The sequence below is a fragment of the Euprymna scolopes genome, chromosome 28, assembly GCF_053919585.1.
Source record: "Euprymna scolopes isolate OS-2025 chromosome 28, ASM5391958v1, whole genome shotgun sequence".
NCBI lineage: Eukaryota > Metazoa > Mollusca > Cephalopoda > Sepiida > Sepiolidae > Euprymna > Euprymna scolopes.
This window is the reverse complement of record NC_136509.1, coordinates 50462162-50488501: the sequence shown is the minus strand read 5'-3', so window position 1 is coordinate 50488501 and position 26340 is coordinate 50462162. Positions and strand designations below refer to the sequence as shown.

Below are 26340 nucleotides of genomic sequence, written 5' to 3'. Positions count from 1 at the left end.
GCTTGCTCCACTTCTTGTTCTTATTGTTCTCACCATCATTGTATAGTCTTTTAAAATGGATACTTGTTCTTGCATACATATTACCATACACTAAGTATGCATCTTGACCCGTTTACAAATGATGGCTATGCAGTTAAGTGCGTATGAATATATATATGTATATATATATGCACATGCACACATAAATAGTCACATATAAATGCATATATTAGAATATATAATAATATAAAATATATTATATAATATAAAAATAATATGCATATATATATTTATATGCATATATATATAAGTATAATGTGATGACAGAAAGTTATAATGAAAAATCTAATGAGGATGCTAAGTTCCAGGTTTTAGTTATTAGTTGCAGATGCAATAAAAATGTGGATACTAAATCTAAGATTACAGTTCCATTCTATTACTTAGTAAAGACAGAGAATTCAGCAGTAAATAAATATTTTAAATGTTCAGTTTTATACTTTAGCCAGCATTTAATTTAACTACTTAAAAAAATAACCTAACAACTAAAAAAGGGTGAAGCATTCAAACGTAAATGTTTACGAAAACTCATAAGATCAAACAAGTCTTAACCTGGCTGACTTACCGGCAAACCATGCACTTGATAATAAGGGTCTTTGTACATGTTCAAGGCAGCCATTTTGATTGTATGACAGATCCAAGTGAAATCATAGACAAAACTAAAGAAACAATTCTTTCGTCTTGTTTTTAATACATCTGATATAATTATACATAAGTAAAGTGCTTCTTTGTTGATGAAGTTTGAAAGGTGAAGATTGTTCGCTTGAGAAGAGATGAATAGAAAGACGCTCAACATGACATGACCTGTTGTAATGGAGCTTCTTGGTTCTGAACAACTCAGAAGCAATTAAAATTTCACAAGCCAGAACAGAGTCTGTTGGCACGGCAAGATGTGTTGTACAATGTTGTAAATGAATATTTATGTCATTAGAAATAAGCAAAATATCTAAAGTGTATTGTTTATCTTCTCTTTCTCTTAAATGTCCCTAACTACTATCAATCTTCTTAATCCACTGAAAGAAAAAAGAGCCCATCACTCGTCTCTTTCCTTAGGTCTTATACTCTCTATCCCCCTTTTCGTAATTCACCACTTTACCAACCCAATTCTGCTTATCTTTATAGATTCTTCAGAGAAGAAGACTATTTTCATCATAACAGCTTCTATGATGTAAGGTAAGTAAGAGTTCATGCTCTTTTCACTTATTTAAACTACAAAACTGTATAAAAATTAAAAAATTTCTGTTTGATTTTACTACTGAGTGTTCACTCGTTTATTTAGAAAACTGCCGATTTAAAATAACTTGCATTCAATTGTCAGCCTATGTAGATTACTGGAAATCAAAAAAGTGAGTTTGCAAAGCTGTGTAAAATATAAAAAATTAAAGGACAAATTTCCAAATTAGTCACTTTCTGCTCACTGTATGTGCTTCTCTCTTTTTGTTTTCTTTCTAGTTATAGGTTAATAGTATTAATACCTGTGATGATATTTCCTCCTGTTTATAATAGACTATTCCAATCTTGTATTTTATAATTAGTTTTACTATTTTGGCAGGAGAGTTCTAGAGACTGTGAACATAAGAGCTGGGGTAAGGGGTCAAATAGCATGCAATGAGAGCAATAGAGAGAAAGTAAGAGATATGAATATATCATTTTTTCCCTCTCTTCTTCTCTCTTTCCCCCTTCTCCTCCATCCCCCTCTCCTATCCTCTTTTGTCTCTTCCCCTCTCTTCTTCTACTTTTATGTCTCTTACTACCCATCTCCCTTCCCCCTCCTTAGGATTCTAAAAATTTGTAGTGAAAATGGTGAGTTAAATCCGGATGTATCTTAACCTCTTTGCAAAAAGATACCAAAGTGCTAATAAAAAAATAATAATAATAAAGTCTAATATACACTAGCTCACTTAGATTTTAAGATGGGCATCAGGCAGACACGGCGGACACATGTTGCAGATTATATCTATATCCGTTCTCCAACTTACCTGGCCCCAATTTAACTTCTCAATCCCTAACAGTACCACTTCATTCCCTCACCCCAACATAGAAAAAAAAAAAAAAATTCCACAACCACTCAACCTTGTTATTCGCACAGTTGAACCTCACCCCCTGTCCCCCTTTTTTTCCTAAAATCCTTTTTTATTGCAAGATGACTTTGGTTTTTCATTAATGGTTTCGCTTTTAAATATAAGCATAGTTTCCTGAAGAGGTCTCTAGTTACAAAATACTAGAAAACCGAAACATGCTTATGATTGTGTAGCAACATATTACTGCTTATGTAAAAACAAATTGAAAGTATATATATATATATATATATATATATATATATATATATATATATATATATATATATATATAATATACATATATTGTGTGTATTTAGATTTAGGCAGCATTCTTTCATTTCAGAAAACATTGTAAACATAATAGAATTCTTTGTGTGATTATATTGTTGTCATGAGAGGACATTTTCCTCTTTATAATATGAAGAAATTACAATTTCTTAAATAATAATAATATAAAATAAATATAAAATATATAAATATAAATAATCATATAAATTAATATTAGAATATAAAATAATATAAAATATATAATATATATAATAATAAAAAACTTTTACTACAAACATCATTACATTGCAAATAGAAAATAAAAGATTCTTTTTAAGCATTTCCGGAGAGTTCTAAAAGTAGAACAGAAAAGTGTTCTTTTTCTGGGGGCTCCATAAAGTTCCAAGTTGTAGTGTTCCATTTTAGGAATTCTTGAATGTTCCATCTGCAACGACTATAAATTAATGCTAATAGCGTCATAACTTCACTTATTAAATCAGCTCTAAAAAGGAACACTATTTTGAGGCGACCATTCAACTATTTATGACTCTGGACAATTTTTTCTGAGATAAAATCCAGTTGTAAGGAATTCCTGAAACAAGCCAATTGCAAACACCCTCACAAAAAACTGAGCTCTAAGTAAATATTGATTTTCTGATCTTATATTCTGACCAAAGTAATATATTATTATTATTTCTCAAACAGCATAAAAGTTACATTAATCTAAAACCGGATTTATCTCTCTTGCACACTTTTTCTTGTAAATATTTGTTTTCATTGTTTATCTTTTCAATAAATTCTTTTATTTTTCTCTTTAACTCCTTTTAATTTATTTTTCCAATATATTTTGTGTGTCTACTAGTGATGGGAAGATTCCAATATTTTCCCCCAATTCTGATACAATTTCCAATTATGATTCCGATTCTTTATAAATCTCTTAATATTTTACTATAAAATGGTTATTTCGTCCCAATTACTGTAAAAACACATCTTAAATGTGCATATTTTCTCAAATGTAAAAACACATTTGTGACAGGGTGATTTAGAGATTTTAGTCTTACTGGAAGTTTAAATCAATAGATATTTATTATTGTATTATTACTATAACCAGTGGAATATGTTTTCTTAAACCAAAATCAAATAAAATAGATAAAGGAATCGGTTTTGGCATCGGAAAATAGGCTCAATTTTTTCCAATACCCCTCCGATTTTTCCCATTCCAATTAATCATCCCAACACTAGTGTCTACCACTAGACATTTTCTTGCATGTAACAATTGTGTTTATTATTTTTTCAATTTTTCTAAAATATTTTCGTGTGAAAATGCAAAATAATGAATGTTCTGCAGATATCACTAGCACTTTGGATTCTTTGTAGGATCATCTTCAGATTTTTGTCACATGAAGACGATTATATGAAGAGTAATATGTGACAATGAACAAAAAATCTGGAGAGAAGAGAATTTCAAAAACAACTGAGAAACTATCTTCAAGTATTATCCTAAGCCGTGAATGGGGCGACGGACTTCTACTAAGTAGATATTAATAAGTCCTTCCCACCTTTTTTTTCATTATTTTATTTTTTATTTTAGTTTATTTATTTATTTTTTGTTTTTTTTTCAATGGAGAGTAGATAATGTATGTGGATGTGTTATCGGCAGCTCCAGTAACTCTTGCTTCTCCTTTTTTGTCCTTTAGTCCCCATTTCCAATGAGTGATTTTTCTGACAAAGGGTGAAGAAAAGCTGCTTTCTAGGTCGGTAGTACTTTGTAAAGAGTAGCCTGAGATGTCGGAAAATTTCTGTTTCTATGTCTATCCTTGTGGTCATGTCACTAGTAAGGGTGCTGGAGGTAAACGTTTCATCTGGGCTGACGTTACCCGTCTGATAGTCAGGGACTCGAACCTTGGATTAACCACTAAGGAGGCTGTCCTATCAGCAGGTGCAAAGTACCAAGGCTGCTGTATTGCCATTTGGTGAATGGATTCTGGACCATACAGTAGTTTCTGGTAGGGCCTCTCGATGCCATACTAGTGGGTAATTGTTACGGCTTTAACTTATTATGTGCCACAAAAAAAAAAAAAATTTCTTGTCTTTTTCTCTCTTATTTTCCCTCTCTGTCCTGCTCCAACCAAGTCTACTGATCTGCTCCACAAACCTCAAAACCTCAATCATGACAAATCTCAAAAAAAGAAACACGAATAAACCTAGAACCCCATCCACCAACGTAGACCCCTACTACTAGGTCTCCTTCTCCAACATCGGGGGTCTACGTTCAAACCTTCCAGAGGTTGAAACACAATTACAGGAGACGAAACCGGACATATTCTTTCTAAGTGAAACTGGCATAGGGCCAACCACTTCTCTAGACGAATTCATAATTAAAGGTTACTCCAACTTAACATCTAAATCTGACCCCCAAGATCGCCATGGGCATGGAATATGTGCCTACATTAAAGATGGCTTTCCATGTGGTAGGGATATCTCCAGAGAAGACCCTAATTTACCTTATATGTGCTTCCGGGTTGCACTAGTTTACACCACTGCATTTATATTTTCCCTCTATCGCCTCCACAACAGTGGAGTTACTATCTTTAAGGGCATATCAGAGAAAATTGACCACATCCTGTCTGCTCATCCTTCGGCTAACATTCACATTTGCAGTGACTTCAATGTCCATAATATGGAATGGCTGACCCACTCAAATAAAACCGATAACGAGGGGAGGTTTTGTCACGATTTTGCCATTGCCTATGACCTCACTCAGATTGTTCACGAACCCACCCGTGTGCCCGATACACCCGGTCAATATGCAAGCCTTCTAGACCTTTTCCTCACAACTTCCCCTGAGCTGTGTTCATGTTCCGTTCTATCTCCTCTGGGATCCTCTGACCACTCTGTTGTAGCAGTTAAGATAAAAATGAAATGTAATAAGTCTTTAGACGTACCTCTCCACCGTACTGTATATCAATACTCTATGGCTGACTGGGACAGCTTCCGTATATTCATATCTGACCTACCTTTGCATTCCATGTTTAAAAAGTATGTGTCCTCTATAGTATCAGACCTGACCGAATGGTTAATTATATGCATAGACTGATTCATACCATCCAAAATATTCCAACAAAAACCTAACAGCCAGTCATAGTTCTCCCCTGAATGTGCTGCTGCCATCGCGCACAGATATCACTTTTTCCATAGCTACCAACGTAATAGATGTACTTAGACTAAAGCTGCTTTCAGGGCTGCCAGCAACCACTGTAAAAGAGTAATAAAACATGCAAGAGAACTATATGCTCAGTCTGTTAAATCCAAAGTAGCTGAGCAGCGGCTTGGTTCCCACCAGTTCTGGCAAATAGCAAACAGGATCTTGAACAGAAGTGTGCGTTCTATTCCAACTATCATCACTGGACCTGAGGTCATCTCGTCAGCATCAGACAAGGCCAGACTATTTGCCAAGAACTTTGCAGCTAATTCTACCCTATGCGACAATGACCATCAACTCCCTGTATTTCCTCCTATAACAGACAACACGCTATGCAACATACAAATATCTGTGCGTGAGGTCGCCAAGATAATCAAGAACCTTGATTTCAGTAAAGCAACTGGCCCTGATGGCATTCCAGTTATATTGCTGAAAAAGTGATAGTGAAAGGATAAGTAAATCTCTTGACAAAGGCTTTCCTTCTAGGGCAATTGCTCTTGACATATCAAAGGCCTTTGACAAGGTATGGCATAAGGGTCTACTTCACAAGATTTCCAGCTACGGTATAACTGGAAATGTTTTCTCAATCATTAAATCATTTCTCTCCGATAGGATCATAAGAGTAGTGGTCGATGGACAAAAATCGGAGGCCTGCAATATAAATGCTGGAGTCCCCCAGGGGTCAATCCTGGGCCCAACTCTCTTCCTGATCTACATCAATGACCTCCCTAAACACATACTTAAATCATTCGTTGACATCTATGCTGATGACACAACCATCTATGGCAACACATCAAAAGCTGTAAATGACAAAGTTCTCTCTGATTCTCTCTCCTCTGATCTCGAGCGCGTGGTTCAGTGGGGGAAGATGTGGCTGGTTACCTTTAATGCATCCAAAACCAAACTCCTATCCTTACATCATCAACGCTCTGATCACCATCTGGCATCAATTGTGATGGATGGCTCTCGTCTGGGTGAGGCTCAGTGTTTTGACAAGCTTCTGGGTTTGACCTTTACTCCTGATCTGAAATGGAACACGTACATCAAGTCTGTTGCCAAGGTCGCTGGAAAGATGGTGGAATCCTTCTACCGCTCCAGAAGATATCTCACTACTGATGCAATTCTCTATCTATATAAAAGCCAAGTACGTCCAAGGATGGAATACTGTTGCCATATCTGGGCAGGAGCTGCTAAAAACAGCCTATCCTGCCTTGACAGAGTACAAAATAGACTTCGTGGCTTAGTGGGGGATGCCCTTTTCTCTACCCTGCAACCTCTCTCCCACAGAAGAGACGTTGCGAGCCTGTCCTTGTTTTATCGTTATTTCCATGGCAGGTGCTCGTCTGAACTCCAATTTCTGGTCCCCCCTCGCCAATCTTTCACGAAAAACACCCGTCTAGCTGAATCCACTGTGAAAAATTTCCCCCACTCTATATCTGTGCCTAAATCAAAATGCGGATTCCATGAACAAAGCTTCTTTCTTAGAACTGCACGCCTGTGGAACTCTGTTCCGTCTGCCTGCTTCCCTCCGGACTACAATTTGGATGTCTTCAAGTCCAATGTTAACAAATTCCTAATGAACCGCCCCCTTAAGTAAACACTTCAGCAAATCTCCTCACTAACTTAATATACTTGCAATAACCCTTATCCCTGAGTGGCTTCCAGGCCTTGATAAGTGGTGATCACTGTGTAAAAAAAAAAAAAAAAAAAAAGCTCCAACCAGAACTTGCCCCCATACTTACAAAGCTGGTTAAGCGTTGCCTTAAGGAGAAGAGCTTTCCAACACCGTGGAAAACTTCATCAGTATGCCCTATATTTAAGAATTCAGGTGAAAAGTCATCTCCCTCTCAGTACAGACCAATAAGTCTCCTGTGTGTCATGAGTAAGTTGTTGGAATCCATATTAAATAAAGAAATAGTCAACCACCTCAACAGAAACAACCTTCTTAGTGACATGCAATATGGTTTCCGCTCTGCAAGATCTACAGCAGATGTGCTAACGATTATACCACACAGGATTAGTGAATCTCTTGACAAAGGTTTCCTTTCCAGGATAATTGCTCTTGACATATCAAAGGCCTTCGATAAAGTATGGCATAAGGGCCTACTTCACAAGATTTCCAGCTACGGTATTACTGGAAATGTTTTCTCAATCATTAAATCATTTCTCTCCGATAGTTTCATAAGAGCAGTGGCTGATGGACAGAAATCAGAGGCCCACAGTATTAATGCTGGAGTCCCCCAGGGGTCCTACCTGGGCCCAACTCTCTTCCTGATCTACATCAATGATCTCTCAAAACACATACTTAAATCATTCGTTGACATCTATGCTGATGACACGACCATCTATAGCAACACATCAAAGGCCGTAAATGACAAAGTTCTCTCTAATTCTCTCTCCTCTGATCTTGAGCACGTGGTACAAGGGGGGAAGAGGTGGCTGGTCACTTTTAATGCATCCAAAACCAAGCTTCTATCTTTACATCATTAACGCTCTGATCCCCATCTGGCATCAATTGAAATGGATGGCTCTCGTCTTTGAGAGGCTCCATGTTTTGACAAGCTTCTGGGTTTGACCTTTACTCCTGATCTGAAATGGAACACGTACATCAAATCTGTTGCCAGGGATGCTGGGAAAATGGTGGGATCCTTCTACCGCTCCAGAAGATATCTCACTACTGATGCAATTCTCTATCTGTATAAAAGCCAAGTACGTCCAAGGATGGAGTACTGCTGCCACATCTGGGCAGGAGCTGCTAAAATATCCTATCCTGCCTTGACAGAGTACAAAATAGACTTTGTGGTTTAGTGGGAGATGCCCTTTTCTCTTCCCTGCAACCTCTCTCTCCCACAGAAGAGACGTTGCGAGCCTGTCTTTGTTTTATCGCTATTTCCATGGCAGGTGCTCATCTGAGCTCCAATCCCTTGTCCCCCCCCCTTGCCAATCTTTCACGAGAAACACCCATCTGGCTGAAACTACTGTCAATAATTTTCCCCACTCTTTATCTGTGCCTAAATCCAAACATAGATTCCATGAGCAAAGCTTCTTTCTTAGAACTACACGCCAGTGGAACTCTCTGCTGCTTGCCTGTTTCCCACCTGACTACAACTTGGACGTCTTCAAGTCCAACATAAACAAACTCCTGAAAAACCGCCCCCTTAAGTAAGACACTTTATCAAAACCCCCAATACTAATGATTACTACAATACTATCTCATTGATTACTATACACCCAATAGCCCTTATCCCTGAGTGGCCTTCGGGCCTTGATAAGTGGTGACCCCCATGTAAAAAAAAAAAAAAATCGTTAGATGTCAAAACAAGAAACCATTTCCATTAAATTGTGAAATGTCAGAATTAGCATCACAGGATAAATTGTATTTATGTCAGACATAAAATGTTACTCGTTTCATGCGTAATGTTATTTGAAATTTTAAAAAAATCAAATAAAAATGAAATAATAAAATATAATGTGTTCAACTCTATTAACTTCTACGATTGCAATCAAATACAGGCAAATTTTAGTTTTGATGAAAAAGCCATAAAAAATTGTTGGACACGAATCTTTTATTGACAATAAGATAAGACATTTAAAAGAAATTTAAAACCCAAAATCCTGCAATTATAAACAACTCTGTCCCAACTCAAAAAGCAGCAGCAGTGTTGACAACAACAACAGCAATACTAACAACAACAACAACAATAATAATAATAATAATAATAATAATAATAATAATAATAATAATAAACGAAATTATATTGCAGAAACCTAATAAAAGGTATAAATACATGGGCAGTATCACTAGTAAGATATTCTGGACCATTTATAGGGTGGACAAAAGAAGAACTGAAACAGCTCGATCAGAAGACCAGGAAACTCATGACCATGCACAATGCACTACACCCAAAGAACGATGTTGACTGATTCTACGTGAAAAGGAAAGAAGGCGGAAGAGGACTGGCCTGCATAGAAGACTGTGTGAATGACACACAAAAAAAAAATGAATTAGAAAAATACATAATGCAAACTACTGAAAGGATAATTATGGCAGCGAGAGACATTGCAAAAATATTTTAAAAAACCCCCAGAAAACAGAGAGACAAATGAGAAAACAAGAAAAGAAAAATGGGAAGCGAAACAACTACACAGAAGATTCATAAGAATGACAAAAGATGAGAATAACAAAAACACTTGGACATGTATGCGAAAAGGACATGTAAACCGAGAAACTGAATCCCTAATAACTGCAGTACAAGATAACTCGATAAGCACCAATCATATCAAATCAAAAATCGATAAAACACAAGAAAACAGCAAATGCAAACTCTGTGGACAAAAAGACGAAACGATAAACCATATAGTAAGTGAATGCAGCAAACTGGCCCAAAAGGAATACAAAAACAGGTACAACCAAGTGGGGAGGGCAGTACACTGGGAATTATACAAACAACTGCATTTTAGACATACAGACAAATGGTAAAAGCATAAGCCCGCAACAGTACTCGAAAACGAGAACCACAAAATCCTATGGGACATGGACATATAGACGGACAAACCGATCCAAGCAAGAAGACCAGATGTCGTAATAATTAACAAGAAAAAAAAATCCTGTCAAATCATAGATTTTGCTATCCCAGCTGACCACAGGGTGAGTATGGAAGAAAAGGAGAAGCGGAGAAAATACACAGAGCTAGACAGAGAGTTAAAAGGGATTTGAATGATGAAGAAAATCAAAATAATACCTATAATAGTAGGAGCACTAGGAACATCCCTGAAAAACTTTGAAAAAGAGGATGGGAGAAATTGGAACCAGAGGAATGGCTGCAAAAATACAATGACTAACGATAAGGAAAATGGCTGAAATATTAAAGAAAACCCTGGAATGCGGAGAATAATACACATGAAACACATGTGTGAGCCAGACAACCTGCTACAGAAGCAAAACATGAAGAAGCTTTATAGGGAATGAAGAACAATGAAGCTGCATATCAACAAGTTCTACATACCCATCACGCATCCCCTCCCATTTCCCCATCACCGCCCCCCCCCCCAATAAAAAAGTGTGAAACCAAAGAGTTGAGAAGGGTCAAGGAGGAGAGAAAGACCCAGGAGAGAGTGCTGACCAGACCTCCGCTGGACAAGCGCGAAGAGAACTGGGACACTGGGGAGGCTTAGTGCCACTCAAATTCCAGTACAGACCAATGGCTGCTGCCAGCGAGAAATCAATGGTGAGAGGCTGTTGCGATAACGCAAATTTATTTGCAAATGCTATCGAAGGAGGTGGAGAGTGCTGGACGTCTGAGGAGACTTGTTGTCACCCAGCTTCCAGGAAACACCACAGGTTTTCAATCAGACCTATGATGAACTGTGTGAAAGCTCCGTGTGAGCCAATAATAATAATAATAATAACTAGCAGGACATATGGAAATTTCATGGAATAATAACTTGTAAGACATATGGAATTTTCACAGAATGTGAAATATATTTAACAAGCAGGGAGACTCGACGTTGCCCGGGATTAAATGATGATCAACGAATATTTAACACTCTTATATTTTTATTGTCCTTGAAATCTGTGAAATCGCCTGGGAGGAAGCTTCACATGCCTCCATGCAGTAACTTAGTCCAAAATATATGTTATTCTACATTGCACTCTAGACAACCTTCTGTTTATTTTATAAAATTATTTTATATAAACTTCTTCCAGTTAACAACAAAAAAAAACATTAAGAAATTTACGTGTGGTGTTTGAACCTACAGACCACGTCATTCAAAAAAAAGAAAAAAAACAACAAAAAAAAAACATGTTAATTTTCAAGTCTTATAAAATTCTTTGCAGTTAAAAAAAAAAATTAAGAAATTTACGTGCAGAGTTTGAACCTACAGACCACGACATGCAAAAAAAAAAAAAAACCCAAAAAACATGTTAACCCACAGTTAAATGTTAATTTAAATTATTGATTTCACTTGTAAATTTTTATTTTTTGATTGTTTTAAATGTACATTAATTTTCTCGTATGTATCACTTACCTTTATATATATATATATATATATATATATATATATATATATATATATAGTCATCCACATACAGTACTGTTTCGCTGTTTCACAGCTCATCAGTGCGGCTAGACAGGCAACTACCTATAATTTGTATACTGAAGTTATCTGTTATCCATCTTGTCTCTTTTGTTTTTTCAAATTGGACGCATAGTTAGAAGGGGACTTCTCGATATTTTAACCTCTAAAAGAAGTCTTTTGGGACTTATATTAAGAACAATACTTAGTCCGTAATTTTAAATATATTCATAGTGTATTTTGGATCTTATTTCTAAAGTTCCATTCTTGTCTGAATTGATTTTAACAGGTGAGTTTACTCCCCATTTTATACAATAATGAAATTTTGTTAGGGAGACTTGCATTTAAAAATCTCTTTATAATTTTAACCATGGTTTAATCTACCTTTAAAATAGAAATTACTAAAAAAAAAAAAAAATAATTTATTTTATTTATTATTTTATTCCTTTTTTATATTCTGTGCTATCTACTCGCTTGAAACTCTGCTGTCCCAGATTTGTCTCACATGTCGTCTTGTTTGTAACATATTAATAGTTAGCAATATATGTGTAGATATTTTTTTTTTTTTTTTTTTTTACACAGAGATCACCACTTATCAAGGCCCGGAAGCCACTCAGGGATAAGGGTTATTGCAAGTACATTACGTTAGTGAGGAGATTTGATGAAGTGTTTACTTAAGGGGGCGGTTCATTAGGAATTTGTTAACATTAGACTTGAAGACATCCAAGTTGTAGTCCGGAGGGAAGCAGGCAGACGGAACAGAGTTCCACAGGCGTGCAGTTCTAAGAAAGAAGCTTTGTTCATGAAATCCGCGTTTTGATTTAGGCACAGATATAGAGTGGGGGAAATTTTTCACAGTGAATTCAGCTAGACGGGTGTTTTTCGTGAAAGATTGGCGAGGGGGGACCAGGGATTGGAGTTCAGACGAGCACCTGCCATGAAAATAACGATAAAACAAGGATAGGCTTGCAATGTCTCTTCTGTGGGAGAGGGGTTGCAGGGTAGAGAAAAGGGCATCCCCCACTAAACCACGAAGTCTATTTTGTACTCTGTCAAGGCATGATAGGCTGTTTTTGGCAGCTCCTGCCCAGATATGGCAACAGTATTCCATCCTTGGCCGTACTTGGCTTTTATATAGATAGAGAATTGCATCAGTAGTGAGATATCTTCTGGAGCGGTAGAAGGATCCCACCATCTTTCCAGCGACCTTAGCAACAGACTTGATGTACGTGTTCCATTTCAGATCAGGAGTAAAGGTCAAACCCAGAAGCTTGTCAAAACACGGGGCCTCACCCAGACGAGAGCCATCCATCACAATTGATGCCAGCTGGGGATCAGAGCGTTGATGATGTAAGGATAGGAGTTTGGTTTTGGATGCATTAAAGGTAACTAGCTACATCTTCCCCCACTGAACCACGCGCTCGAGATCAGAGGAGAGAGAATCAGATAGAACTTCGTCATTTACAGCCTTTGATGTGTTGCCATAGATGGTCGTGTCATCAGCATAGATGTCAACGAATGATTTAAGTATGTGTTTAGGGAGGTCATTGATGTAGATCAGGAAGAGAGTTGGGCCCAGGATTGACCCCTGAGGGACTCCAGCATTTATATTACAGGCCTCCGATTTTTGACCATCTACCACTACTCTTATGAGCCTATCGGAGAGAAATGATTTAATGATTGAAAAAACATTTCCAGTTATACCGTAGCTGGAAATCTTGTGAAGTAGACCCTTATGCCATACTTTGTCGAAGGCCTTTGATATGTCAAGAGCAATTGCCCTAGAAAGGAAGCCTTTGTCAAGAGATTCACTAATCCTGTGGGATATAACCGTCAGCACATCTGCGGTAGATCTTGCAGAGCGGAAACCATATTGTGTGTCACTAAGAAGGTTATTCCTGCTGAGGTGGTTGACTATTTCTCTATTTAATATGGATTCCAGCAACTTACTCATAACACAGAGAAGACTTATTGGTCTGTACTGAGAGGGAGATGACTTATCACCTGAATTCTTAAATACAGGGCAAACTGATGAGGTCTTCCAGGGGGTCGGAAAGCACTTCTCCTTAAGGTAGCGCTTAAATAGTTTCGTAAGTATGGGAGCAAGTTCTGGTTGAAGCTTTTTTAACACTATAATTGGGATGCCATCAGGGCCAGTTGCTTTACTGGAATCTAGGTTTTTTATTAGCTTGGCGACCTCATGCACGGATATTTGTATGTTACCTAGCTTGTTCTGTGTTATAGGAGGAAATATGGGGAGTTGATGGCCTTCGTCGCATAGGGTAGAATTAGCTGCAAAGTTCTTTGCAAATAGTTTGGCCTTGTCTGACGCTGACGAGATGACCTCTGGTCCATTGATAATCGTTGGGATAGAACGTACACTTCTGTTCAGGATCCTATTTGTTATTTGCCAGAACTGGTGGGAACCAAGCCGCTGATCAGCTACCTTGGATTTAACAGACTGGGCATATAGCTCTCTTGCATTTTTTATTACTCTTTTACAGTGGTTGCTCGCAGTCCTGAAAGCAGCTTTAGTCTCAGTGCATCTATTACGTTGGTAGCTATGGAAAAAGTGGTTTCTGTGCGCGATAGCAGCAGCACATTCTGGGGAGAACCATGGCTGGCTGTTAGGTTTTTGTTGGAATTTTTTAGATGGTATGAATTGGTCTATGCCTACAATTAACCATTCGGTCAGCTCTGATACTATAGAGGACACTTCCTTTTTAAACATGGAGTGCAGAGGTAAATCAGATATGAATGTACGGAAGCTATCCCAGTCAGCCATAGAGTATCGGTATACAGTACGGTGGAGGGGTACGTCTGGGGGCTTCTTACATTTCGTTTTTATCTTAACTGATACGACGGAGTGGTCGGAGGATCCTAGAGGAGAATGAATGGTACATGAACATAGCTCAGGGGACGTTGAGAGAAAAAGGTCTAAGAGGCTTGCATATTGATTGGGTGTATCGGGCACACGGGTGGGTTCGCGAACAATCTGAGTGAGGTCATAAGCAATGGCAAAATCATGACAAAACCTCCCCTCATCATCTGTCTTATTTGAATGGGTCAGCCATTCCACGTTATGGACGTTGAAGTCACCACAGATGTGGATGTTAGCCGAGGGATGTGAAGACAGTATGTGGTCTATTTTCTCAGATATGCTCTTAAAGATAGTAACTCCACTGTTATGGGGCCTATAGAGGGCAAATATAAATGCAGTGGTGTTAGCAAGTGCAACCCTGAAGCACATATAGGGTAAATTAGGATCTTCTCTAGAGATATCCCTGCCACATGGGAAGCCATCCTTAATGTAGGCACATATTCCATGCCCATGGCGATCTTGGGAGTCAGATTTAGCTGTTAAATTGGAGTATCCATTAATTATGAACTCATCTAGGGATAGAAAATTGGAGATACACATCTCTTTTTCTAGCATTCATCACCTTTTGAAAGGAAGTTTGTATGTTTTAAATTATTAATATGGAAATTGAAAATTATATTGTTTCAATTAATAAAAGGAAGCAGTAAAATCATAGCCTACATTTTGCTCTTAAATCAAATCGTCCATCCCTCCCTCTCACTGCTCTCAAATAAACCCTAATCTTTGCACTCCAACTCATTCCACATTGAGACACTGATCTTTTAGCTGACAAACATGGGTCACTCGAAGAACACCAAGTTAAGTGCATCTATCTATCAGTGTTGTGTGTAGTCTTTCTATGTAGATCTAGTCCCACCATTTCTTTTGTTTCTTTGCTTTATATTCTCTTACATATTCAAATAATTAATATCCTATTCTTTCATTTTGATACAAGTCACTTGCTAGAGATACATTTTCTCACAGTTCTTAAAAGATACAATTTCTTGTAAATGTTAGAGGGAAATCTATCACCAATCCTCTGCTTATTTATGTAGAATAGAGAAAAACCTTAAAGTAAGATATTCAATATCTTCATCCATACGGGAGCACAGAAATACCTGGTGTAGAAACCAGGCTCATAGTTACCATTATCGGTGTAATGGACCTGTAGATCTTGTCAGATCATCCATCTAACAAAAAGAAAACTCTGATAATAAAACTGGGAGAGGGAGGCCTCCTCAGTCTTTGACGGCAACCTTTCTAGAGCTGGTGACTCGAACAAATCCCCAGTTTGCAAACCTAACTTGCTTAAGGAGTAGCTAGGTTCTGCCTATTGCCGGTTTTCACACTCCTTTTTTGTCTATTAGCCAGGCACAGAGGTACAATACCAGGGACTCACCTGAGCCACCCTGTGCTTGGCCTTGTTTCCTGACGAGGATATTGAATGCTGTTCCCCTATTCCCTATTTTAAATTTCTCTCTTTCTCTCAGAAACTGAGAAAATTGGGTTTGCTTGCATGCCACTTGTGCTCACTTGACTTGTTTGGGCCGGTCTTGTTTGAGGGTACCTAATTGATATTTTTGTCTGGCTGCTGTTTCCGACTGATAGTACAGGAGTCCTAACTCTTTGGTAGCGCTTAGAGCGACTGCTCTATCATCAGTTGTATAATATCAGGATAGTTGTAGTGCCATGTCACGCATGGAAAGGGACCCTGTGGCTATCTTTGGTGGGCTTTCATGAGGCCACAACTTTCTAGACAGGACTCAGCTAATGGTCCACTGTGTGTATACTTGACATCAAAACCGGCCCACTTTGCTCAATGCTCTTCCCCTAACCTTAAATGAAACAAAAACGTAATGAAATGACAACCCAAACAAATATCACAATAAAACCAGACAACCACCCAAACAAAACCAATTCGTCTTCACCCTTGAGGCTCGCTTTCACAAATATCTGTGGGGTTAGAGGTAATACAGATGATGTAAAGTCTTACCTTTTCGTAAACTCCCTGGATATCTTAGCATTAAGTGAAACAAACTTACACTCTCCTATTCCCTCTAACTACTTTAACATGACAGGATACCTCCCACTTATCTGTAAGGATTCGGATAGATATATGCACAGGTTCGGAGTCTATATCAGTATCACCCTTCCTTTAACTAGAGAGAAAAATCTTGAATAGGATGACCAGGCTTTTATGTGCTTTCAACTAACATTTCATCACTGCGTTAGTTACTTATATTTTCTCTACCGTTCTCCCTCAAGTCAGGATTGTACTCTAATCAACCATGTCTCTGATAGTAACGCCCAAATACATGTGTTTGGTGACTTTAATGTCCACCATAAAAATTGGCTTGGTTTCTCAGGTTAAACAGATGCAGCTGAACACTCTACTCATAGCTTCTCTACAGCCTATTCCCTCACACAGACAGAAATGTTCCCAACCCGCCTACCAGATCGTAAACCACAGCAGGCTTCACTTCTATATCTATTTCTCACCATGGTACCTAAGGATTGTATGACTAATTCCCACAGTCCACTAGGAAATGCAGACCACATTGTGGTATAAGTTGACATCACATTTAAATCCCAACCTCATGGTGAGGAACCATTGCTCAAAATAACAAGCTACTACAACAGGGCTGACTGGGAAGCCATTAGAGAACACATCCGAGATACCCTATGGACCGATATCTTCTCTCTTCCTGCTGAACAGTGTGCCAATGAGACAACTGAATGGTGCAAAGTGGGCATGTTCCCACACGGAAGTATTATAGCAAGCCCCACTCACCTCCATGGTTCACTGCAGATTGTGCAGCTGCCATTGCACAAAGACAGCATGCATTCCACCGGTTTGTACGTCATAAGTCATATACAAATAGGCAAACATTATAGATGTTAGAAATCATTGTAAGAGTGAAATAGCAACAGCCAAAAGAAAGCATGCTGAAATAATCAGGGAACACATTGAATTGCAAAAGATGGAGACTCGTGATTTCTGGAAACTCTATAATAGTTTAGTGATTAAAGGGCAATCAGTAATTCCCCCACTGAGCAACAACCAAAAGGTTACATGCATGGCAATGGAGAAGGCGGAACTGCTTGCCCGGCAATTCGCCTCCAACTCCACCTTAGAGCCAACAAACAACTCCCTCCCAAATTTCCCTATGCAGACTGAAACCACATTAGATGATGTAAAAACCACCCCTTCTCATGTTTGCAATATCATAAAAAACTTAGACACCTCAAAAGCATGTGGGCCTGCATTACTAATTAAGAAATGTTCAGCCGAGCCATCCCCCATACTTTCCAAGCTCTACAATAAATGCATTGCTGAATCTTGATTCCTGAAAAAGCTGGAAGATGGCCTCTGTGGTACCAGTGTACAAGAATTTTGGTGAAAGAACAAACCCTCTCAATTATCACCCCATTAGTCTCCTCCCACTCTTTGCTTAAATCTTTGAGATCTTAATTAATCAAGCACTAGTTCACCACCTTGCAAAAGCAAATCTTCAGTATGAATTCAGGCAATGTCGTTCTACTGCAAATATTTTAACAGTCATCTCTGAACGCATTTACCATGTACTGGACAAGGCAAGCGAAGCCAGGGCTGTAGCCCTTGATATATCCAAGGCCTTTGACAAAGTCTAGCTCATGAAATTAAAATCGTACGGTATAACTGGACGTATATTAAATATAATTAGATCCTTCTTAGACAATAGGCGCATACAGGTTGTCATTGACGGATATACATCCAAACAGCATAACATTAATGCGGGAGTGCCTTAGAGGTCGATCCTTGGACCATTATTATTCCTGATATTTATAAACGACTTCCCTGATAATATTGTGTCCGTGATGGGTATATTTGCTGATGATACAACGCTCTATAATATGCATGAGGGAAGAACAAATATACACAAATCTAAGACAATGACAGAATTGTTAGAAAATGACCTCCAGACTATAGTGGAATGGGGCCGCAAATGGATGGTAACATTTAATGCTAGTAAAACTAAGCTGCTCTCCTTTAACAATTACAAGGCGCCTCTCCAACCGCCTATATTCATGACAAATAGAACCCTACCTGAGAATTCTACCTTCAACCTCCTCGGCCTAACATTTGTGGGAAATATGAACTGGAACAAATACATAAAGGACATTGCAAAGGCTGCTGCAAAGAAGGTGGGTTCCCTCTATCGAGCTAGAAGACTACTCCTGCCTGAGAGAATCCTTTAACTTTACAAGGCCACCATTCGCCCATGCATGGAGTATTGTTGCCACATCTGGGCTGGTGCATCTACCACTAGTTTCTCCCTCTTAGATAAAGTCCAAAAAAGAGTTGACAATATAATCGGCCCCACTTTATCAACTAAGCTCCAGCCTCTGTCTCATCATCGCATTGTTGCATTACTGTGCCTGTTTTACAAATATCCCCGACAAACCCGCTTAGTAATAAGATCTCACCCTTTCACTGTTGTCGTCCCTAAATGCCAGAGAGCTTTCTATTCTAATAGTTTCTTCCCTCGAACAGCTAGACTTTGGAATTCCCTTCCTGCTGCCTGCTTCCCTGGCTGTACTGATATGCAGAAGTTTAAATGTAACATAAACAAATATCTTGTTAATCTTTCCTAGACATCGCCCCAAATAGTAGCCTCTTACGTCCAAGTGGCGATATGTTTGTAAGGGGTGAACATGAATTAAAAAAAACAGTAGAATTTTCATTTGGTTGGTATAATATAAACATTAATATGTTTATTAGACTGAAGCGTACTTTTGCATTTACCTAGTAAACTTCCCCTATTAATTAAATGATTGTATATATACAGTGTATCACAAAAGTGAGTACACCCCTCACATTTCTTCAAATATTTAAGTATATCTCTTCATGGGACAACACTGAAAAAAGTGATTTTTTGACACAATGAAAAGTAGTCTGCCTGCAGTATATATAACAGAGTTAACTTATTTTCCCCTCAAAATAACTCAGAATATAAAAGCTAAATCCCTGGCAACAAAAGTGAGTACACCTTTAAGAAACTACACCCTTAAAAAGTGAGTACAAGTCTATAAAACTACACCCCTTAATGTCTAAATTGAGTACTGATTTTTTTTCACCTCAAAAATGTCATGTGACTCATTAGTGTAACTATGCCATGTGTTCATAGGAAGCAGGTGTATCCAAATTTGTAGTGCAGCTTTCACACTCTCTCTTACCAGTCACTGAAAGTTCCAACATTGCATAACATGGCAAAGAACTCTCTGAGGATCTTAAAAAACGCATTGTTGCACTAGATAAAGATGGCCAAGGCTACAAGAAATTGCTAATACCTTGAAACTGAGCTGCGGCACAGTGGCTAAGATCATTCAGCATTTTAAAAGAGCAAGGTCCACTCAGAACAGGTATCACTAGGTCGTCCAAAGAACCTGAGCGCAGTACTGAGTGTCACATCCAAATACTTTCTTTGAAAGATCAGCGCAGGAGTGCTGTTAGCATTGCTGCAGAGATTAAAAAGGTTGGTGTTCAGCCTGTTAGTGTTCAGATCATACACCACACACTACATCAAATTGGTGTGCATGCCTGTCAGCTCAGGAGGAAGCCTCTTCTGAAGGCAATACACAAGAAAGCTCGCAAACATTTTGCTGAGGACATGTCAACAAGATTACTGGAACCATGTCCTATGGTCTGATGAGATGAAATTTAATTTGCTTCATTCTGATGACCTTAAGCATGTGTAGCAGCGACCCGGTGAGGAGTACAAAGATAAGTATGTCATGCCTACAGTCAAGCATGGTTGTGAGAATGTCATGGTCTGGGGCTGCATGAGTCACATTTCATTGAGGGAAACATGAACTCCAACATGTACTATCAAATAGTGCAGCAGAGTATGATCCCCTCCCTCCAGAAACTGGGTCGCAGAGCAGTGTTCAGCATGACAATGGCCCAAAACACATATCCAAGACAACCACTGCTTTACTGAAGGGGCTGAGGGTAAAGGTGATGGACTGGCCAAGCATGTCTCCAGACTTGAACCCAATAGAACATCTTTGGGGCATCCTCAAGCAAAAGGTGGATGTGCGCAAAGTCTCAAATATCCGCCAGCTCCACGACTATCATAATTGAAGAGTGGAGAGTGGAAGAGCATTACAGTGGCTACATGTGAAGCTCTGGTAAACTCCATGCCCAGGAGAGTAAAGGCAGTGTTGGATAATGATGGTGGCCACACAAAATATTGAGAGCTGACATGTTGTATGTTAATATTGACAACTTTTTGTAAGGGGTGTACTCACTTTTGTTGCCAGGGATTTAGCTTTTAATGGCTATATTTTGAGTTATTTTGAGGGGAAATAAATTAACTCTTATTTATGCTGCAGACAGACTACTTTTTCAGTGTTGCACAATGAAGAGATATACTTAAATATTTGAAGAAATGTGAGGGGTGTACTCACTTTTGTGATATATATATATATATATATATATATATATATATATATATATATATATATCCCAAGATTATTAAAAACAGTTTTTATTAGAACAAGTTTCTATGTCTTTTCTGTACACACACCCACACACTTGTTTGTCTAGCCACATTAAAGAACTGTAATACAGCTATACAATCTATCTTAGTTATCCTAAGATGACTGTACAGCTGTATCACAGTTCTTTAGTCTGGCTAGACAAACGAGTGGGTGTACAGAAAAGACATAGAAACTTGTTTTAATAAAACTGTTTTTAATAATGCTGGTAATTGAATAGAAAATAAATTAAAAGATAAAAAAAAAAAAAAACTTTTTTTCTGCCATCCATCACTTGTTTACATGAAACGTGTTCAGTAATGGATATAAGTCGTTTCTGTTGAAAATAAGGTCACTGACATGCATATCCACCCAGAAAGTTGATAGAATAAAAAATATGTGAATAAATTATGAAAAAGATAAATCTTTATATTCATAAAACTAGGTTCACTTCTCCTGTAACCATGTGTAATGGTGGATTGTTTCTCACCACAATCTTACATTAATTTTTTTTTTTTTTAATTTGAAAATTTATAAGACCAAATAATGTTATATAATTTTTAATTAATGATTAAAATCGTTTTATCTTCTAAGATTTTTGTTGTTAAAACAACTTTTACAAATGAAGGCTATTTTTCTCTTTATTTTGCTCATGGTATCAACTCCAATGGGTCAACCCTTCATAGAGATAGAAATAGACAAAATAGACTTTGTGGCTTAGTGGGGGATGCCCTTTTCTCTACCCTGCAACCTCTCTCCCATAGAAGAGACGTTGAGAGCCTATCCTTGTTTTATCGTTATTTCTATGGCAGGTGCTCGTCTGAACTCCAATCTCTGGTCCCCCCTCGCCAATCTGTCACGAAAAACACCCGTCTAGCTGAATCCACTGTGAAAAATTTCCCCCACTCTTTATCTGTGCCTAAATCAAAACGTGGATTCCATGAACAAAGCTTCTTTCTTAGAACTGCACGCCTGTGGAACTCTGTTCCGTCTGCCTGCTTCCCACCTGACTACAACTTGGATGTGTTCAAGTCCAACGTTAATAAATTCCTAATGAACCGCCCCCTTAAGTAAACACTTCATCAAATCTCCACACTAACGTAATGTACTTGCAATAACCCTTATCCCTGAGTGGCTTCCGGGCCTTGATAAGTGGTGACCACCGTGTAAAAAAAAAAAAAAAAATGCTATTGGCAGTTGTTTTTTTTTTAAATTTATTTATTTACTATTAATCAAATAATTACTGAAATCAAAAATTGCAGTTTACACAGTTGTGATTTCGTAATCCTTTCATAAAAAACTGTTTTGATTTAGCATACATTTTGGTCATTTTAAGTTTTAAAAAACTTGTCCTCATTTTCATGTGATCATAAAATGTATTGAAATGAGACAAGGTGAGAAGTTTTGTAATGGACAAAGCCGATACACTCCCACCCCACCTCCAAAGTAAACAACAAAGAATCTCCTGCACCTCATCTAAAAGTCTCAACTAGCAAAAGTATAATGAACTGTAGTTGTAAATATTAAAATGAGAAATGCGTTGAAGCTGATTCAAACTGTCAACCTCTGTATAAGTTCTTAAAATGTCCAAATAAATAAAAGTTACAAATGATTAAAAAAAAGTAAAATGATTGAAATGCATCCCGGGCAACGCCGGGTTGGGTACAGCTAATGTATATTAGAAAAAACAACTTTTTACTATATGGATAGTAATTATTTACCTTTCTTCTACAATTTAATCTTCAACGATTATATATATACAAGTTAGAAAAGCATTTCATCCAAGGCATGAAAATTGTTAAACAAAATGTTTTTACTACAGGCTTTAAAAATAAAGGTACAAGATTCAATTTAAAATTTATTTATCTTCAAAGTGCACTTTTATAAATTTTACAAAGTAAGGTATAAAAATTTAATTTAAATTGAATCAAAAAATTACCTTGGATTTATTTTATGTAATGTACATTTTGTTGCAATTTAAAAACATCTTTCATCTAGCAATTAATGATATAGATATAAAATTTTCAATGATTTTTTTTTTTAAAGTGCAACAGAATGTACATTACATAAAATAAATCCAAGGTAATTTTTTGATTCAATTTAAATTATATTTTTATACCTTACTTCGAAGATAAACAAATTTCAAATTGAATCTTGTACCTTTATTTTTAAAGCCTATAGTAAAAACATTTTGTTTAACAATTTTCATGCCTTGGATGAAATGCTTTTCTAACTTGTATCCTATCTTTTCAAGATTATATTTTAAAACTCTTCTCCTCTCTATTTCAGTTTGTATTTCTCCTCACACCACAACTCATTTTTGCAACCCCCTCTTTGTATTATTGCAGGTCTGAATATTCTCTCTGTTTCAGTTTGTATTTCTCCTCACACCACAACTTATTTTTTGCAAACCCCTCTTTGTACAGGTCTGAATAATGAGAAAATCTGAATTTTTTTTAACAAAAACTTTAAAATAACTTTTTTAGGTTAAATTTTTTTAAACTTCTTTCAGAATAGAAAATCTTTAAAATTTAATAAAGAACATATTTCATATAGGTTTCATCAACAAATATTCTGCACATAACGAGAAAAAAAGAGATGAAAATTTCAAAAGGACTGTATAACTGGTTACGGTCAATAGTAGTCCTCGCCAGCGAAAGCCTTTGTTACTGTTATTCTATTATTATTATTATTTAAAACATTCTGTGTCCTGCTCTTTCGTGCAAGGACTTTATCCTCGAAACAGTGTTTCATGGTAAGCAACTGATGATCCCTTTAAAAAGAAATTATTAGTGCTATAGTAAATTCTAGAGTCGTCTGATGCAGTGATTGCAGGTGATTAAATGACTTACTGACTAGATGGTTTTCTAACAAATGGTAAAAAATATATTTTTTGTATAGTTTTAAAAGTTAAAAACTTCAAAGACTATATATATATATATATATGAATCAAGATCGCTGTTGGTATAAAGGCACAATGAATTTTCTTTCATTTTGTCTTTTTTCCGACATAATATTATTATGCATTTTTTTCTTTTTAAGCAAAGAATTCTATTTTTTCTGAGGAATATATGCATGAAAAGAGTTGATATTGACATAATAATAACCGATTGTTTCTGCATAACGAAACAGATGTGCAAAAAATGTACTGGAATTTTAACATGTTGGAGGAGCTGTTTTGCATGGAAAATAAATATTGTGATCTTGGAATGTTCTGTTATACTGTTATTCTTTTATATATGCTCTGTTGATATATTTAACATACATTAAGCTTCTAAGCAAAAGGATTGTTATACACGAAAAGTGTAATATAATTGAAAAAACTATATATATATATATATATATATATATATATATTTGTTTTTACATAAGAAATAATGTGTTGCTACACAGTCATGAGCAAGTTTCGGTCAGCTAGTTTTTAGTAATTAAAGACCTCTTCAGGCGATACAGCTTATAGCAGAGTTTGCAATGAAAATCTCAGGTCATCTTCTGGTAGAAATCATTAAGAAACAAGGGATGAGGTTTAGCTGTGTGTGAACAAGATTAAAAGGAGTGTGGGTTTTGGTTTGTATTGGGGTGTAGGAATAAAGTAGACAGGGTGGAGTTTTAAGAAGTTAAGATGGAGACAGTGAAAGACTGAAAGAGATATTATCTACACTAATATTTTCAACTGATAAGTATATTCATAAGTTTTCCTGTTATTTTATTTGGAACTGCTATATTTCGCATTAGCTTAATATAAATAAACATCAAGTATTTTTGTTAGATCAGTGACATTGTGACTAAAGTGTTCACTTTCCATTTCAATAATTTCATGCTACTGGCGATTTGAATCGCACATTAGACAATTGGCGATACCATTAAAGTACAAGGTGAAGCAGATGATAGCATTATTGCAAGAGTTCGGATGGATAAAATAAGTTCAAGGAACTTCTGCCATTACTAACCAGCAGAGTATTCCCACTGTTGACAAAGAGAAGAGTTTATCAGACATGTGTAAACAGTATGGAAGTGAAGGTTGAAAAATGATATGAGAATCATACGATTGTTGTGAACTGCGAGTCTTAAAGACAGGCTTAGTTCTGATGACCTCAGAGGAAGATTAAATCTGAAAAGTATAGGAAGCTGTGTGCAGAATGGGAGACTTTGTTGGTATGGTCACCTTGAGAGAATGGATGAGAGATCTTGGGTTAATAAATGTAGAATCATTGAGATAGCAGGTTCAGTTCAAAGGGGACAACCAAGGAAAACATGGCCAGAAGTGATGTAGGGGAACAACGACACAACCCCGGTTACTGAGGTTACAAGTTCATTTTTTCCCCTTAGCAGAGAGATCAAAGCAGCAAACATGAAAACATGTTTCCCCCTACAGTGGGTCAAAACCCATGTGGGGGAATAGCCCCTCGTCCTACTTTATACAGTAGAATCAATTCACAAAAGTGAGAAAACCATCCTACCTTATATAGTAATGAACACTTAATCCCCATGCTGAGAACAAATCCAGCGTTGGTGGAATAAGCCGTCCTATCAATGATAGAGATACCACCCAGCAAGTGAGTTTATGAACATTTGTATTGTCTTGTATTTGTTCTGTTATGTAAAGTTACTGTCTTACTTTACATTTGTTGATATGGTAATAAATATGTGTAATGTATTTGGGTGTATTTTCTTTTTATTTCATGTCCCTGACGCCAAGTGACGTACCTGTTTTTTTTTTTGTACAGAGAAAAATAAGTAGGGAAATTAAATCAACAACAGAAATAATAGTATACTTGAGAAAAAGATGGATAAATAAGTTCCTGGCCAGAAATATATTAATATACAGGGTGGAACAATAAAAGTGTTGTCCTAAAGAAAACAACACTACAATTTTATTTTAGAACTTTTATTGAAAAAAAATCAACTCAGGTAACTTGATTCTGTAGTAAAGCTGACATCTATTCAATGTAGCTGCTTTCAGCCTCAATCACTGCCTTGATACTGGTTTGGAACTGGGAGCATGTCTTTACCACAAGTGCTGGCAAAAGCTCGGCAAATACTTGGCAGCTGGCAGTGAGCAGGCTGGCTTTGGTGCTGTGGGAGATCATGTTGGTAATGTTCTTGCCGTATGACCAAATAAATAGTCCAGCGGGTTCAGGTCGAGGGGGTGCCAGTGAGAGAAGGGTACAAAGTCATAGCATTCCTTCTGAAGCTAAGCCTGAGTCTCTTTGGATTTGTGGGCCGGTACAGAGTCCTGCTGCCACACCCAGGGTCTGCCATTGGCCACCTGATTGCACCAGAGGATCACCACATTCTTCAGCACATCCAGGTATACT

The 26340-nt window shown here is 37.2% G+C and overlaps 1 protein-coding gene across 4 annotated transcripts in view; it reads right to left on the bottom strand.

The window, feature by feature from the left end:
* The window catches only part of LOC145249608 (profilin-4-like), a 151873-nt gene that overhangs the window by 78064 nt on the left and 47469 nt on the right, over positions 1-26340 (bottom strand). The window contains exon 1 of one of the 4 annotated variants that reach the window (XR_013863554.1): positions 602-840. The exons of 2 other annotated variants lie outside the window; for them this stretch is intronic. Coding sequence is in view for 1 of the 2 variants with exons in the window: in XM_080111322.1 (XP_079967448.1) it covers positions 602-655 (54 nt within the window). In the remaining variant the exon portion in view is untranslated. Of the gene's footprint in view, positions 1-601; positions 841-26340 lie in introns of those variants that run through there. One more of the 4 variants, XM_080111322.1, reaches the window with a different exon arrangement.